General features: G+C 41.3%; 1 protein-coding gene across 6 annotated transcripts in view; it reads right to left on the reverse strand.

Moving 5' to 3' along the window:
• The window catches only part of WNK1 (WNK lysine deficient protein kinase 1), a 131074-nt gene that overhangs the window by 9008 nt on the left and 105238 nt on the right, over nt 1-16828 (reverse strand). For 4 of the 6 annotated variants that reach the window (XM_044417027.1, XM_044417023.1, XM_044417022.1 and 1 more), the window contains 8 exons: nt 14271-15706; nt 10005-10088; nt 7348-7434; nt 5654-5723; nt 4667-4740; nt 3175-3815; nt 1579-1781; nt 323-517 (listed from right to left, as the gene is read on the reverse strand). In XM_044417027.1, coding sequence (XP_044272962.1) covers nt 323-517; nt 1579-1781; nt 3175-3815; nt 4667-4740; nt 5654-5723; nt 7348-7434; nt 10005-10088; nt 14271-15706 — 2790 coding nt within the window. The remainder of the gene's footprint in view (nt 1-322; nt 518-1578; nt 1782-3174; nt 3816-4666; nt 4741-5653; nt 5724-7347; nt 7435-10004; nt 10089-14270; nt 15707-16828) is intronic. The other 2 variants (XM_044417024.1, XM_044417025.1) reach the window with 2 other exon arrangements.

Below are 16828 nucleotides of genomic sequence, written 5' to 3' on the forward strand. Positions count from 1 at the left end.
CCTCAAATATAAAGCAGGAAGCTGCCCAGAAAACATACATGTTTGATCTGTTATAAGTAAGGCAGACAAGTCCCCACTTAACTAGGGCAAACAAAGTCTTGCAGTATCTGTCTTGTGCTTTTTCCCACCATCATCTCCTTACTGAAGAAGGTGCAGAACAATGGAACCTTCACTCTCATAGCCTTAATCTGAGCTGACAGTGTGCCAGGCCTCTCACGCTCATCCTATGAAGGAGATAATCTGAAATGAAGGAGGGAATTTAATCCCCCACCTTAGCCCCCAGTTAAAGCCTGTCTCCTGGATGCTATTCTGCAATATTTACCTTGGCCTGGCGCAGAAAGGCTTGGTATGGAAATGGCACCATCACTAGTAAAGGCAGAGTAGAGGTTCTCACTAGAAGGAGATGGTTTTAGGGGCTGTAACAGATGGTTCTGTCCTGTTTCTGGGACGCTCCCAGGAGGGTGGAGGGTTTGCTGCTGGGGTAAGACCGAAGGTGCACTCTGGGCAGACAAATTACCTGTGGGAGGTTGGGGGAAGAAGCAAAACATTAGGACCCTGGCAACTTGATGCATACTTATTGTACCCATCCGAGTGAACACCTGTGTTCATATGGTAAAGCATAGCATAGGCTGGCACATACAGGAGAGGTTAAGGCATTAAACTGAACTGAAAGTAAAAAATGAGGAATGAACATCAAGGCTGAGAAAAGTAACTAAAAATGGACACAAAACAAAAAAGAAAAGCTATCAGAGAATCTCTGTACCCAAGTTTTATGGACAGAAAAGGCTATAGGTACACATTAAAACAAAGAATATATCTGCTTTATTACTGAGGATAAGGGAGGACTATTAAGTTATGTATTAAAATCCCACTTTTTAAAAATAGTATTTTTGCAAGGTGACGAACAATACAGTAATTACAAGTTTTCATTATGTATACGCTACAAAAATATTTATCATATTTATATCCTACCATTTTTCTCTTTAAGGAACTCAAGGTAGCTTACATAATTCTCCTCCTGCTCTCAATCTTATCCTCACAGCAACAAACCTGTGAGGTAGAGCTTGGGCTGACAGTCTGATTGGCCCAAAGTCACACAGTTGGCTGCATAGCTGAGTGGGGACTAGTGGGGACCACCTGAGTTCCAGTCCTGTGTTCATAACCAGTGCACCACATTGGTTCTCAATATGCTGCAATAACCCATGTTCTCCCCCATGTATAACCAGTCTTCACTTATTGAATCTAAGAACACAAAGAATAAGTGAAACTGCCAGAGATACCACTTAGGTATTGTGCATGCACCAAGTGGACATAGTTGTACTTTGAATACTTGGGTTTAGTTCCCCAAGCAGCCATACAGCTCACTTACTTTCAGTTTAACCTACATCACAGAAAACAGGAAGGAGTCATGTACACGTCTGAGTTACTTCAAGAAAATGGAGTAAAAAGATCATGAGCCATTTCAAAAACCCAACTAAAATCCCAAGTACTTTCACTGTAGAAAACTAAGTCACCATTAAACAGCCCAGTAGGAAAAAGAACCAAGCCATTTCTACCACAATCTTTAAGGTGACTTACCCAAAATCTGAGGGCTCTTATTACCCTGAGAGCTGCTGCGGCTGGACCGGCTGCTTTTTCCTTTAGTAGGTCTTCTCCGCCTGCCCGAAAGAGGAGCAGCAGGAGGGATGATGACTGCGGGAGGCACCTTGCCCAGTTTTGTGTAAAGCAATTCAATCTCCAACTTTTGGCGACTTTGAAGTTCTTGGATCTCTTTAAGGTGCCTGAAGAGCAGAAAGAGGACAGTCATCATTTCCTCCCACAAAAGCAGATGTCCAAATGAAAATGGATGAGAAGTGAATTCAGATCAGAGACTATTTATTTACGGTGCACAAAAGGGATCTGCAACACAATGTCACATTGTGGTTCCATATCCTAAGAGGGCCTTCAGAACTCCAAGCATCCTGGAACAGCAGCCTTGCAGTGATGCTCAGATGACCAGTGGGGAGGGAGGTCATCTCAGAAATGGGAAAGGACACTTTTTCTGACCTTCCCCTACCTTGCCAAATGAAGAAAGTCACAACTATATAAAAGGGCAAAGAGACATGCAGCTCCAGAGAGTGAGACCGTCTTTTCCCCTCTTGCCTCTGAAACATGCAGTGAAGGGAGGATCTTTAACCAAACAGTATGCACTTCCTCAACTTCCTCCAGGGCAAATACTTACATCTGCATGGGCTTGAGAAGGTAAATGGTGCCTCCTCTGCCCTCCAATTTTCTGTTCTTCCAATCCAGCCACCAGCATGCTAACCACTCTTCACTGCACCCTTAATTGATAGTCACCATTTACCTGATCTGTGGTTTCTTTTGCCTCTTTTTTCTTTCGCTTAACTCAACTACTACACATGTGCATTCAGACATCTTCTAAAACACATCTGGGGAACTGCAAGAAATCTAGGGACTATTTCCTTGCCACCCATGCCAGCACCCTCTTTCACATGAACACATGTTCTTTGAGGTTGGTTTGCTTAATGCATTTAAAATACCTAGGGAGTCCCATGTAATGACCAATACTTTATTTCAAGACTGCTGTTTTTTTGCTTTTAAACTAACAGGCACTGAACCACCTGGGTCAATTATTAGCAGAAATGTTATTTCAGGAGCATAGTTCCATACAAAAAACACTGAAGAGCTCAAGTACTATTCACCCTTTTCAGCACAGCAGTTAAAGGCTAAACCATGACCCAGATGCCACCAGTTCAAATCCCGCCTTTGCCATGAACTTACTAGCATGACCTGAGGTGAGCCATCTCAGCCTCAGCTCCCCTTTTCTAACAAAAGGATAAATAAAAAACATGCTGGGTGTCCCCTTGTTGACTTTTTGGTGTCCTTTTGTCTCAGGTTTTCACATTTTAATCTGTGATGTGCATTTGTCTGATTAGCTGCTTTTGGAGTTGCTTTAGATATACTACTACTAATTGTTTTTGATCCCTGTTATTGCAAGCTGCATTTTCTGCTTTATTTAATTTTAAAGATATTTTATTTGGGTTTTATTGATTTTATTCATGTGCATCTACACCCCCACACACTATAGATAAATCACATGGACTATACAGCAATGGAGTTAAACAAATAAGCAAGCTGCAAACAGAAAAACAGACTGCAAAAAATGAATCTTACTTCTCTCGCAATTGACGTAGCTCACTCTTCAAGTCTTCATCTTCAATTTCTGACTCGTTATCGCTACTCATGTAGGAAGAGTTGAATGAGTTGCTAAGGCTCTGGACTGGAAGACTGATTTTTGACCCTGGAGGAAGGAGAGAGTCTGGACTCCCAGAGCCATCATCCAGCTCCTTTGCTGCTCTACTGAGGTAGGCAGCCTCCAGCTCAGATGATGGCCCATTCAGATGCAAAGAAGGCCTTCTCTCCACAAGTTCTGATTTAGGAATTTGGAGTGGAGAAGAAACTTGCTCAGAGTCCATAGAGAGAGGGACTATTGCAGGGACCTCTCTTTCCACACAGGTCACCTCTTCTTCTTGAGTTCTAGACACAGAAAAACGACCCACTTGGTCTGTTGTCGTTGTCACCTGGAAACGCCCAACCTTGGTTGGCTGCAACTGTGTAGTAGAAGGGTGTGAGAAAACTCCATCTCCCACATCCACTGAGGTAACAGCAATGGATTCAGCTGTTCCACTGGAGGTTGGTTTTACTACAGTGCTCTCTGGGCTGCTGCTAGACAAAGATGAAGACTCTGAGGTGGTTGTGTCAAAGTGCTTGGGCTTAGTTCCACTCTCCTTCTGATCATCCACTGCCACTGACACCTAAATTTGATGGAGACCCTATTTTTAGTCAACTTACATAAAAATATATACACATTATGCTGATTATTATTACAGCACTGCATTTATATCCTGTCTTTTTTCCTTGTGAGGAACCCAAGGTGGCTTAAAGAGCTCCATTTTATCCTTACAACAACCCCACAAAGACAGTTGAGCTGAGAGTCTGTGACTGACCCGAAGTCAGCCAGTGAACTTCAAGGCCAAATGGGGACTAGAACCCAGATCTCCCAAGACCCCAGTCCAACACTCTAAGCATACTGGCTCTCATGCACACTCTCACACACTACTCCAATGTTCATGACATTTTATAGCTACCTGCCCCCAAAAACATTCAATCTACAATTTGACAAAGAGAACCAAATGGAAACGAGGAGTACTGCTTGGCTGTTTTCATTGCACGTGCTTACAATTAAGTGCAGCCTGAGGTGAACTTGAGGCTGGCATAACAGTGCTTGTACTAAAGTGTGCACTCAGTACTTTCTCTCCAGTCAAATACATTCTAGAGAAGAGTTCCTTGGACCATTTGTTGATAAAAACAAGAGTTGCTACTAAATAGCAGCAAAAACTTAAGGTAGCTGTTTAGACCAATGCTTTTGATTCCTCCTGTTTTAGAAATTAGAGGGATATCCTTTAAGAATATCAGTAATGCTTAGACAGTTGAGTGCTGAAATACTAATGCCCTGGTTGCTGAAATACTGATTTCCCAGTTCAACCACAATAACTAGCTATAGCATTTGCCCGGCATCAGTTCCCCACCCTATCTATAAAATAGGAGTAATTGGGAAGTATAAAGATCAGCAATACAAACAGTATAAAAAATATTGCTAAAATACCTGAAAACGACCCATCTTAAGAACTGCAGCACCGGAGGTGGTAGTTGTGGCACAACTTTCTGCATCCTGAGGATCTGAAACAGGAAGTGAAGATGAGAAGATGTAAGCTTTTGTCCTGCTACTTTTGAGAGCATTTCACATAACTGGGTTCGTAAAATACTCTACAAAAAGGTATATAATATTTAGTTCATTCATTCCAGTAACTCCTTTACATTAAGTACTAGAGCCAGGCTCATTCCATAAAGTTGACTGCTGATAAATTCAGGAAAGAGGAAAAGGAGTGCTTCTTCACATGGTGCATAGTTAAGTGATGGAATTCACTTCCACAAGAGGCAGCTATAACCACCAATTTGGATACCTTTAAAAGTTGATTGGACAATTCATTGAGGAGAAGGCTATCAGTGGCTACTAGTCCTGATGGTTACATGCTACCTCCACTATTAGAGGCAGTTTTGCCTACCAATCCCACTTTCTGGGAAACGGGTGGATGCTGTTGACCACATGAGCTGCTTGTGGGCAACTGGTTGGCCACTGTTTGATCAGTATGCTAGACTAGATGGACTTTTGCTCTGATCCAGCAGAGGTCTTATATTCTTACAGGACACAAGAAAAGCATGCCTGGATTCTATTCTCATTGTTGTGTGGACCTTAGAAGCACAGCATGTCCAGGGGAAACCTGAAAATAATGTTAGCTCATTCCTGCATTACAGAATTATTGGAGCAGTTATCTCAGTTTTCTTATACTTAAGCTAATGTCAAGTGTGAGAAAACATCTTTAAACTAAAATTTAGTGGGAAAAAATACACCTGCCTAAGCACAGCATAGTTACAGGGCAACCAGTTGGTATACAACCTTAAGAAGCTCTTTACCAAAGCAAATTATATTGAATGTACTATTACCAGCTATTTCAGGTGACCATAGATAAGTCCATCAAATGCCTTTAACCTTGGCATGAACAAGCATAACCTCCAGTTTTAGCACCCTTACCAGTATTTGTGGGCTGTTCCGGTGCAGACACCATTCCAGTACCTGTGGCAGAAGTCACAGATGGTTGAGGCTAACAAAACAAAACAAAGTTATTTATTAGTCAATGCAGTCTGTTCTGTTGTTGTTGTTACTGTTGTTATTATTATTATTTCTTCAGGATAATTATTTTGCTTGGGACTATTCCTAGGGTCTCAATTATTTTACTTCAGCCTGAGATATCAAAGCAAAACACTGAAAAATGTTCACCATAGCAAATCAAGTCCACTCATTAACCATCCTATGAAATTCTGATACTGCCATATTAAGAGCACCCTAATCCAAACATCTGTGCCTCACAGTTTCTCTTAAGGATATGAAGCGGAGGAGGAGGAGGAGAAGGAGGAGGAGGAGGCAGCAATAATGAATATAAAGAAGAAGATGATGACGATGCAGCAGCAGCACCGCTGCTTTGCTATAGTTTTTATGGGCATTACTTTCTGCAAAACACAAAATGACTTCTGTACAACTAGCCTATCTTCATCATCTGTTGCACAGATGGCAGACAGGCCACCTTTATCCTAAAAGCGCTATTAAATCTGTTCAGAATTGAAGTACCTATTGTAAGCATGACATTTCATTTGTAGCAAAAGATCCTAAAGGAAAATTCATAAACACATTTCTACTTTAATTTACCAAGTTCACACAACCTCTTTCATAAAACAGTCACTGCTTCTGAAACTCTAGTATAAGACTAGAAAATTTAAAATACATGTTAAAGGTAAAGGTAAAGATAAAGGTTTCCCCATGACATTAAAGTCCAGTCATGTCTGACTCCTGGGGGCGGTGCTCATCTCCATTTCCTAGCTGAGGGAGTCAGCGTTTGTCCACAGTTTCCCTGATCATGTGGCCAGCATGACTAAACATCGAAGTGCACGGTATGCTGTTACCTTCCCACTGAAATGGTACCTTTTTATCTACTTGCATTTGTATGCTTTCGAACTGCAAGGTTGGCAGGAGCTGGGACAGAGTACAGGAGCTCACCCCGTCTGCGGATTCAAACCATCAACCTTTCAATCAACCAGCCCAGTGGCTCAGTGGGTTAACCCACTGTGCCACTGCATCCCATTAAGATACATGTTAGAAGGCCCCAATCTAAGCCTTATGACTACCTGAATAGGAGAAGATATAAACGCTTGTATGAATGGAGCTAGGGGAACCAAGTATGTGATGTTAATTTTATACCCTTCCTTTTCATTTAAAAACATTCAATAGGTATATTTAAAAAGCTGCAGAACAAACAATATAAAATAATCAAGGAAGCTACAAACAATTGGTAACTCTTATGTGCAATTATGTGCCTGAAGCCCCCATGCTCTAAAGATAATCCAGCATCTCTTAGTTTTCCACAGGCACAGAACAGCCTTCCACAACATGGTGCCTTCTACATCTTTTGGACCACAACTTCCAACATTCCTGATCATTACCATGCTGGTTGTCAGAATTCCAAAACTTCTGTAGGGCACTGCACTGGTGCAGATTAATCCAACATTGTGAGCTGGGAGACTGGGAACCAACATATCCAATTGCTTCTTGTATCCTAGGACTGAAACCTGCAGGTTCTAAACTCCCTGGGCTGCTGCCACATATCGTTGGTACCAACCCACATGTAGGTGGGAACTTGGAACATTTTAGTCACTAGTTCAGCCAAAACTTACACAGGCAGGAGCTGACGTTGTTGCAACTGTCTCTGGACTCAGGGCTCTTCTCAGCTGAGCATCCAGGTCTTCCAGAGGTTGCTGAGACTGCAAGGAGGAGGAATAATTAGCCATTATCTCTTAAATCCCACACTTGACAACTTTAAAATACTGAGACCGAGTTCTCAGGTGATATCAGAAATTCAGTGACAAAACAGATAAGTATTGAACCCATACCTTTTAATATTAGGAACTCTATGAGAGTAACTTTACCACGTATTACCATAACTTATAAATTTAATTCAGCATTAGGCTAAAGCTAATCAACCTTTTTCAAAAACCACTAGAAGAAATTCCAGAACTCTACGTTGGGGTTTTCCAGAAACTCTAACTTCCTTCAGGATAGTTGTGCATGCAGCACATTAGAGTGACACAAACTTTTGCCTACTTCAGGTATATTAACATGAAATGAAAAACAGGCTGATGCTGATGTGGTATTTACCAGACTGAGTATATACAAGTTTTGAAGAAGAGTTATTTCCAATTTGAATAGATGAATTAAGAGGAATGAGAAGATGGAGGAGCAAAGTATTCAAATCTTATATTCTGAAAATATCTAACAAGATGGGAAACATCTGTAATTCTGTATTCATCCATATTAGTAGGTTATCCAAGGCAGAATTAGTTGAAACATTTATCCCTGAAATTTCAGTGCTACATTAAATGTATTAGTAGTTAGTGAAACTACTGGTACAATCTTATCTAACATGGCAGTGTACTAGAAATTAGTAAAATTAACCACATCAAAACCTTGAACTATCCAGGGGGCTGTTAAGAATACCTCAATATTAATTAATACTGAGAAGTTATATATTTGCCAACCTACCCACTTATTTTCCACAACCTATGAACAAAACTTTCAAATGTATATTTCACTTCTCTGTAATGAATGCAGGCTGAATGCCACATCATCACATGATAACCTGGTTCATACATCACAACCTAGAACAGGTTAAAGAACCCCAAGGCCTGCACAAGAATGAGGGAATATGCTAATTCCCACCTGTGCACCGCTTCTACTTCATTTCCACTACTGTAGACAACCCAGGAACTGGCTTGTTCATCTTCACATCTGAAAGTGGAACTTTTGGCTGTTGTGGGAAACATCCCTGAGTTTTAAACCAACAACACATTGTGGATTAAAACTCCAGGTTGTTCCCTCTTAATAACCAGAGTTCCCAGTTTCCCAGAGTTTGTCACAAAAAACAATCAAAAAACAAGGTATTCCTAGGTTTTTTACAAGAATAGAAATGGAGCACAAATGGTGGACAGGTGAGAAGGGGTACACTCAGCTGTGTGGAACCCATGAGTTTTCATTACATGTGAACAGCATTAATGAATCACATGACCAACAAAACATACCAATTGCAACCAAATCTATTCATCCTATGTGTTGGCACAACAATTTGTTGATGTAAATTGGCCTCTATTCTCCATTAGCAAAGGTAGATCAAATCTTTGCTACATAGCACTTGGTCTAGAAAGGGAAGGAGTCAGCTCATGTCCATTCATTCAGTTCCATCCCTCTGCTTCAGCCGCTAGGAAATACTTTCACTGATACTTTCACTGAAGATAAAAAGCTAATAATGCATACCCCTTCCCTGGTTGTACAGTGTGCATTCTACATACTCATTTTCAATGGAAGCAAAGAAACTGCTACCTTTCATGGAATGCCACATCCTAAGAATATCAGACTAATATTTTTGCAAAGTTGCTTTCCATTATGTTAGGAGAACGAAGCCTGGAAACAGCTTTTCAGGGTATTAGGCAACTCTGAAACCCACCAGCTGTCATTTTGGAAACTAGGTATTATCTTTCTCCTATCTCTCATGTTTCCTAAAGCATATGAAGCATTGTTAGCTTTGTGTTATAAATAAACAGAAATGAAATCAGAAAAAGATAGTCGTAACTTAAGCTATACAAATAAACCTTCAAATCTGTGTAATTTTTTTCAACTTTGATTACTTTTACATTCACCCAGCCATGACTATATCACTATTGAATTTATTCTATGTACAAAGCTAAGAGAGAGATTTTAATAGGTTATACAAGCCCTTTTTCTCATGCCATATGTTTGTATGGATTGCACATACAGCCCAGAGAGCTTCAGCTATGGGGTAGTATAGAATTGAAATAAATAACCACCACCACCACCACCACCTTAGGCTATGAAGGTCAGGCCTTTGTTCCTTCACTTATTCCCACAAACTGATATCACAGGCTCATCTCAACCTGCCAAGTTGGTTCCCATTCACATGCATGGCTTCTCTAGCAGCTGGCAATTCCAAAGATCCCAAGCAGGGGACATACAGTGCTTTGGTGACAGACATGCTTTGCCAAACATCAATTTAACAATGCACTGAGCCCAAGTAAGTACAACAGCTTTTGAAACCAGTGCATTAAAACATTAAGCTGTGACTCTTTATCTCTGTACAAATTTGCATATTAGGTTAAACAATCCCCAAAGAAAATGGAACATCCAAATTTATTGAGAAAAGATTACTCAGTAATAAATCAATAAATGAAAATGTGCAGGAAGAGACATCATGCAATAGCGTTAAAATCTGAACATGCTGTTTGAAAGGGAAAGAAGAGCAAAGCAGATAGCCATATAGCACCTGAGTTAGTGTAGGTCCCGGAAAGGGCGGCAGCTGCTCACTGGATGGAGTGCCAGCTGGAAGTTCAGAACCTACCGGTAGTGCCTATGAACAGATGAAATTCAGGTTCAGTCAAAGAGAAAGATCATGTACTTCATACAGAATAAGTATTTCTCTGTGGAGGGTTCAATACTCAAGCAGCATGACTAACATAGCTAATGTTTTAAGTATTAAAAAAGGTAATCGTCTAATGGACAAACGGAAAATACAAAACCTCAAAATGCTGCTCAAAATGGAGACAATTCTGAGACAACCAGTGAAAGACACTGAATGTTTCTTTCTACCAGAGAAAGTGATACACTGAAACATATTAGGCATCCTTTATTCTCCAGTATGTATGTTTCTACTCTCACCATCATTTTGAGTCCTTGTCTCTCTATCTCCCTCTGCTTCTACTTTTTTTGCTACTGCCCTTTCTCTGTTCATTTTCTGGTGCAGCAGACTGATGTATCCACAGTGATAGGTTCCAAGTCCATCAGCAGATGCCTGAAACCATGGATGCTAGCAAACACTATATACTGGACATGCACATTTCTTTCTTCACAATTTCACAAATAGAAAATTCATTCTTACCATACTTCCTAGCAGCCTCAGCATATTCTTTTTTCTTTCTCTATTAAATCAAGAATTTTCACTTAAAGGAACCACTTTACGACCTCTCTTTCAGACAAAGGTCAAGCACGGCCACGGTTAAGTGAAAATGCAGTAACTGAACCAGTGGTTTCAGGGGTCCTGCTGTAATCTTTTATCTTGTATATTGGCAAAGTCTGTCCACCAACTGGAATACTGGAACATCTACTGAGAATTGACCTGTCACATCTCTGATACTAACCACTATTTCATATATGACTTTCTCCTACTCAGAAAATCTCTTCCAAATTCACACAGGGAGTGGAATGGGGGTGGGACAAGAGCAGGGGGAGAGATGAGATATTTCCATGCTTTTACACACAGTGAACTCATTTTTCCTACACAGGTAACTAGTAGACCCTGTAAATAAAGTTCCACATGTGAATTCACCCTAAGTGGGACAAAAACATTTAAGTAGTCTTCACTAGAGAATTCTTGAGAACAGTAGTACATAGCATTAAGTTAGACTTTGCAAATCATGATTGTGATAAAAATTATATTACAGAAATCTGTTGTGTCTAATTCTTGTTGGATTCATTCTTGTTGAATTCATTCTTAGAAATCTACAACAAATAATTTTATTTTTTAAAGATTGTGCTATTCTTTTATACATGCTGATGCTAGGCATTGTCTAGAAAGAATAACTTCTTTCTATATAGGGAGCTTTTCATATGGCACTGCTCTGATCATCCTATGATGCAAGGTTAATGTACCAGCAAGCTACCATTCTTGTAATTAATTGCAAGGCTACTAAAAGAAAGTACACAAAAGCCATCCCACCAGGAGTTCAGCAACAGCCTCCCTTGCTTTTCAAAGGAAGCCCTCCAATCAGATTGGTTGCTGCAGCAATTGGGCCAGCCCACCTAGAGTTGTATCAGTAGGCAGTTTTTTGAGAAATCCCACTGATAAAGTGTCACAATCCACCAGCGAGTTGAGCAACAGGGGGCATTTGGCAACAGGTTGAGAAGGCTAGAGCATGAGACTACTCTCTTTGCTAGTCAGGAGGGTAAGGTACAAGGAACCACAGACAGGCAAATCCACCTCCCTCTCCAGTAAGATAAATAGAAGAACTTGATAAAATCCAAAATCCCCAAGGCAAAGTCCCAGGGTGACAGCTCCTCCGTGGCCACAGAAAAAGGGGGTCTTGGAGAAAGAGGGCATCATTCTGAGGATGAGGGAAATGATCCCTTAGAAGGGAGCCATTCTTTGGAAGGTGAGTGTGCATCTCTCACACCAAGAATACCTCCTGGGTGGGGTGGGATGGGGAGATTGTTTGTTTATTACTTTTCTATACCATCCCTCACCAAAGTCTTGGGATGGCTGAACAATACAAATTGTGAAATGACACACAGCGTCCTTAGGAACATAGAAAGCTCGGTTAGCAATAGGCATGTGGACTGCATGGTGAATTGCCTGCCTGGTGCAAAGGATGAAGGTATCACATGCTGTCTAAAGAGCCTTGCAGATACCGCAGAAGTGGAGTTGGTGGCCGTGGTCCACGCTGGTATCCATGACATGGGGATATATAGTTGTAAGCTCCTGGAAACCAAATTTAGGTTGCTAGATAGAAGGTTGAAATCCAGGACCAAACCTCCATGGTAGCTTTCTCCAAAATACTACTGGTTTCACACACAGAACCAGATAATCAGGTGCAGCAGAGGAGTTTCACTGCATGGATGAGAAGGTGGTGTAAAGTGGAGGGTTTCACATTTCTTAGGCACTGGTGAACATTTTGGGACAAGCTGGGCCTGTACAAGAGGACTGGGCTCTGCTTGAACCAGAATGGAACCAGACTGCTGGCACGTGACATAAAGAAGAGCAGCTTTTAAACTGAACCCTGGGGAAAAGTCAACAGGAGCTAGGAAGCAACGGGTTCAGGTCAAATAATCCCTAGTGGACGAAGGGTAGGAAGTTTCAGGGCTTCAATTTTCAAGGGAAACACATTGCAGCATGGGACAAATAAGGTACACACTAAAGCTAGAAAGCACATTTCTTCTAATTCCATCTTAGTAGAGGCGGGAATAAGTTGTTCAGTGCAGTATCACTGAACCATTTACTCTACGATCCCACCTCAAAAATTAGTAACTGTGTTTAACTACTTTTATATGATACTTTTTGGTAAACAACTGAAGATCATTGCTACCCGCTTTCCACATCAGACAGTTTTCAGAAAAATCTACTTTGTGAAGTATGATATAAAATACTGTGTAGAACCCAAATACTTTAGCCATTTCTTTTCCAATAGCAGGTTTTAAAAAAAAAAAACCATGTGATTACAGTAAACACAGAAGTGCATCTTCCTATTATAATATCCACTGCATATCTATCAATTTCACCCTCTATTATTGAACTCGCATCACAAATTGGCCCTATAAGCCCAAAAGGAGACAATTTCATCCATTCTCATGTTCTTCCTATACACAAAGCTTGCTACAGGTAAGTTTTTATTGGCGCTCTACCAACTGCATGTAGAATATAACAATACATGAGCTCTTCTTTCAGCAGCACCAACAGTAGGAATGTTGCATAAGGAGCATGGGAATGTGGCCCATAATCTGTCACATCTAAGGTTTAAAACTCCAAGAAGCTTGCTTGATCTTATCTTTAAAATCCCCTGGAAAATGCCTACCCAGCTTCTGGGCTACAGTGTGATTTACTCATGCATACTGTTGAGCTCCTGCCATATGCATTTATCTGTCCACTGCCACAAATCAACTACTAAACATTTCAGTGTGTGCATAAAGTTTCCTGTTACATTTTAAATAAAACTCTTAAAAGCAATCAACTGATATTCTTTAAGGCAGCAATATGCAACAATTATTACAACATTATTCAGGCTTTGCCTCACATTTGGAAAGTGCCTTATCTATTTGTCATACATTAGGAGAGCTCAGCTGGATCAGACTAAAGGCCTATTTAGTCCAGTATTTAGTTTGCAGTGGCCAACCAATCACCCATAAGAAACCCACAAACAGAGCACGAGTGCAATAGCACCGTGTTCCCCAATGACTGGTGTACATGGGCATACTACCTCTGAAACTGGAGACAGCATATAGTTATGAGGCCTAGTTAACCATGGATAGCATTTTCCTCCATATATTTGACATACTGCCTTTTAAAGCCCTCCAAGTTGACCACAACCACTAAATGTTGTGGTAATAAATGTCACAGTTTAAATATGCGATAGAGCAATTGCACGTAATTGTCCTGGAACTCCTACGACTCTGCTTTGTTCTCCTATGAATCACCCAGGGCTCTAGTACTGTATGAGAGGGAAAACCCCTTTTCCTGTGCAGTTTTTCCACACCATGCATAATTTTACATATCTCTGTTATCCCCACCACCTTTACTTAGCGTTTTTTCTATGTGAACAATCCCCGCAATATTGTGCCAGCTGTAGAAGGTGTGATGTGGCAAGCACTACTATGTAACAGTAGTGCAGAAATAGACAGTAGTAGAAAAACTGAATCTACAATCAAGAAATGCACAGAAGACCAACCAAAGAAGATACAGGTAATTCTTCTACATTAGCCTTCTTGGAAGGCACCTCACTTGATTTGTTTTAAAATGCATTGATAAGAACACTGGATTCCTTACCGGTGCCCTGCTAAGAGGCGGCTTTGATGGAGGAGTTCCTGGTTTAACCGTTGCTGATGTAGTACAGCATGTTGCTGGGGCACAGCTGCCTGGAGTGCCTGCTTGCCCAGGTGTGGCAACTGGCGTCATGACAGGTAAACCAGTTGGACCAAGTGTCAAACTCACTGGTGGTATGCTGGTACTTGCAATGGCTGCCACAGGCTTCGTAGGTGCAACCACAGTAGTTGGTAAACCAGGCATAACTGTTGTCTCCATTACTAGAGATGTGTCCAGTGATACTGCTGGATGAGCTGCACCAACACCACCATGTTCACTGAAGAGGGATCGCAGTTTTTCTTCCAAGGTTTTAATGTCATCTATGCCAGGTGCTTTTGGCTGAGTATCAGCATCCCCTTCCAGACAATGAGTATGAGGCTGATTGGGCAAAGGAGCTGGTTGAGGTTGACTATGTATTAAAGTCTGCTGCACTGCGGGCACATTAGCTACTGGCTGTGCCAGTGGCAGAATGCCAGATAAAGGAACCTGGGGTACTGGGGTACAGACCACAGTTCCTACTGGTGCTAAACTAGATGAGGTAACTACAGGTGGGATGGATGGTGGCTGTACCACAGCTGGCTGCGAGATGGAGCTAGGTATAGTTGATGTTACTGTAGAGGATACAGGTATAGAAACAGGGACAGGTATTTCACCTGTACTGCTTATCTGTGGCTTTTCTTGAGATTGTTCACCTTCAGATCGTGGCTGCAGCACACTAACCACTACCATTTCTGCCAGGCTAGGGACAGAGCTGCTGGTGTTCAAGTGAGAAGAGTGTGAAACTTTACTCTGCGCCAAAGACACAGGAATAGATGTTTGTGATGCTGTTGGAGCAGCACTTCCACTGCCTCCACCCTGCTGGGGTGTCACAGATGGTGCCTTAGCTCCTGATGCTATAACACTAGGCCATGTGGATCCAGCTTGTGGCATTGTTAGAGATGCAGGGGTGCTAATACTAGTAGCAATTTCTCCAGGGGCAGATTCTGCCTGGGATGCAGTTGTTGATAAAAATGAAGGAGCACTGATGCTGGAAGCCACTCCACTAATTAACTGGGACCCAGACTGCAGCCCTGGTGGGGGAGAACTGGAGCCTGGCAATTCTTCACTCAGTGGAAGCCCTGTGGTCACTTTTTCTATTGGCTGAGTTGTTGATGAAGAAACATCAGTGGAAGAAGAAAGTGACATGGAAGGACCAGTCATGGATGTTGATGGCAGCCCCCCATTCACACATGTGGTTGCAGGTGGAAAAGGTGGCACAGCCTGGTTAAAAACTGGGGGAGCTGTGCTAGGTCCTTCCTGAATCTGAGCATGCTTAAGCTCCGAAAAAGCATGCTGTAGGCTGAGTGATGATGCAGAGTGTGAAAGATTCATCCCAGGGCCATGAGATGGGGAAGCAGCAACTAAAAGGAAGAAAGGCAAAGTCAGCTTCTCTGAAAAGAACTTTCTGAAGCTGATGCTATGTATTTGTTAGGTTTTTACACAGACTGTACCCTTATTTAATTTTTGGAAAAATAACTTCCAACTTCCACAGGTTTGAGAAATGCTGAAATAGGAGGCTGCTATATCTGTTCCTTCCAGAAGGCCCTACGGACTTCAGCGAAATTGCCACAAATTCAATTAATAAGAATGCTAGATGAAATTATTATTATTATTATTATTACTATTATTATTATTATTACATTTCATGCTGGATTATACCAAAAATTCATCTAGTTCAGCATTTTGCTCAAAGAGTGGCCAACCAGACACAGGACAGGAATGGAACAGCCCCTTTTGACCTTCCCACTTGTGATCCCAACATCCTGCATGTAGGCATGCCGCCCGGCTCCAAGGGGTAATATGCAGTCATCATGACTAGTAAGCCAAGTCACTGAGTGTTAAGAATTTTACAGTGCTGCATCTTCAAACACGTGAAGTATCCTGCAATAGTATCCTTTGATACTATTCAAAGGATCAAGGATCACATTCTATTTAAATTTATTCACATTATGGCCTATAAAGTTATCAGGGCAACACGAAACAAAGATTTAAAAAAAAATCAATTTGAAAATGCAATACAAGTACAAATACAGTGTGTGGACAGTCATGGAGAGTTAATGCAGTTTGAAAATATAGATTAAAAGGCCAGGAAACATTTAAAAGGTCTTTACTTCAAACTGCAATGATGCCAATGAAGTTACCAGTCAAGCCTCTTATGATGAGGGTATTCCACCTCCAGGACATCACCACTGAAAATGTTCTTTTCAATAACTACCTACAGCACCATGTGCAGCTGGAATACTTTGGAAATGAAGATTTCAATATCCAGATCGATACAGGCAGTGCATTCAGTCTGCACTACGAATGAATTCCTTACTGAAACAAAGCCTTTGACTCCATTCACACATAACAGCAACAAATTGAGGGTTAATTTACCCAGAATTTGCATGCACTGCCACCATTTTGCATAAGCAACTTCCAATCAAAGACTGCTACATGATATTGGAACCAAGATACTATAGGTGAATTGTGTGTTAAACAAC

The sequence above is a fragment of the Varanus komodoensis genome, unplaced genomic scaffold, assembly GCF_004798865.1.
Source record: "Varanus komodoensis strain SLA01 unplaced genomic scaffold, ASM479886v1 scaffold85, whole genome shotgun sequence".
In the NCBI taxonomy this organism is placed as follows: Eukaryota; Metazoa; Chordata; class Lepidosauria; order Squamata; family Varanidae; genus Varanus; species Varanus komodoensis.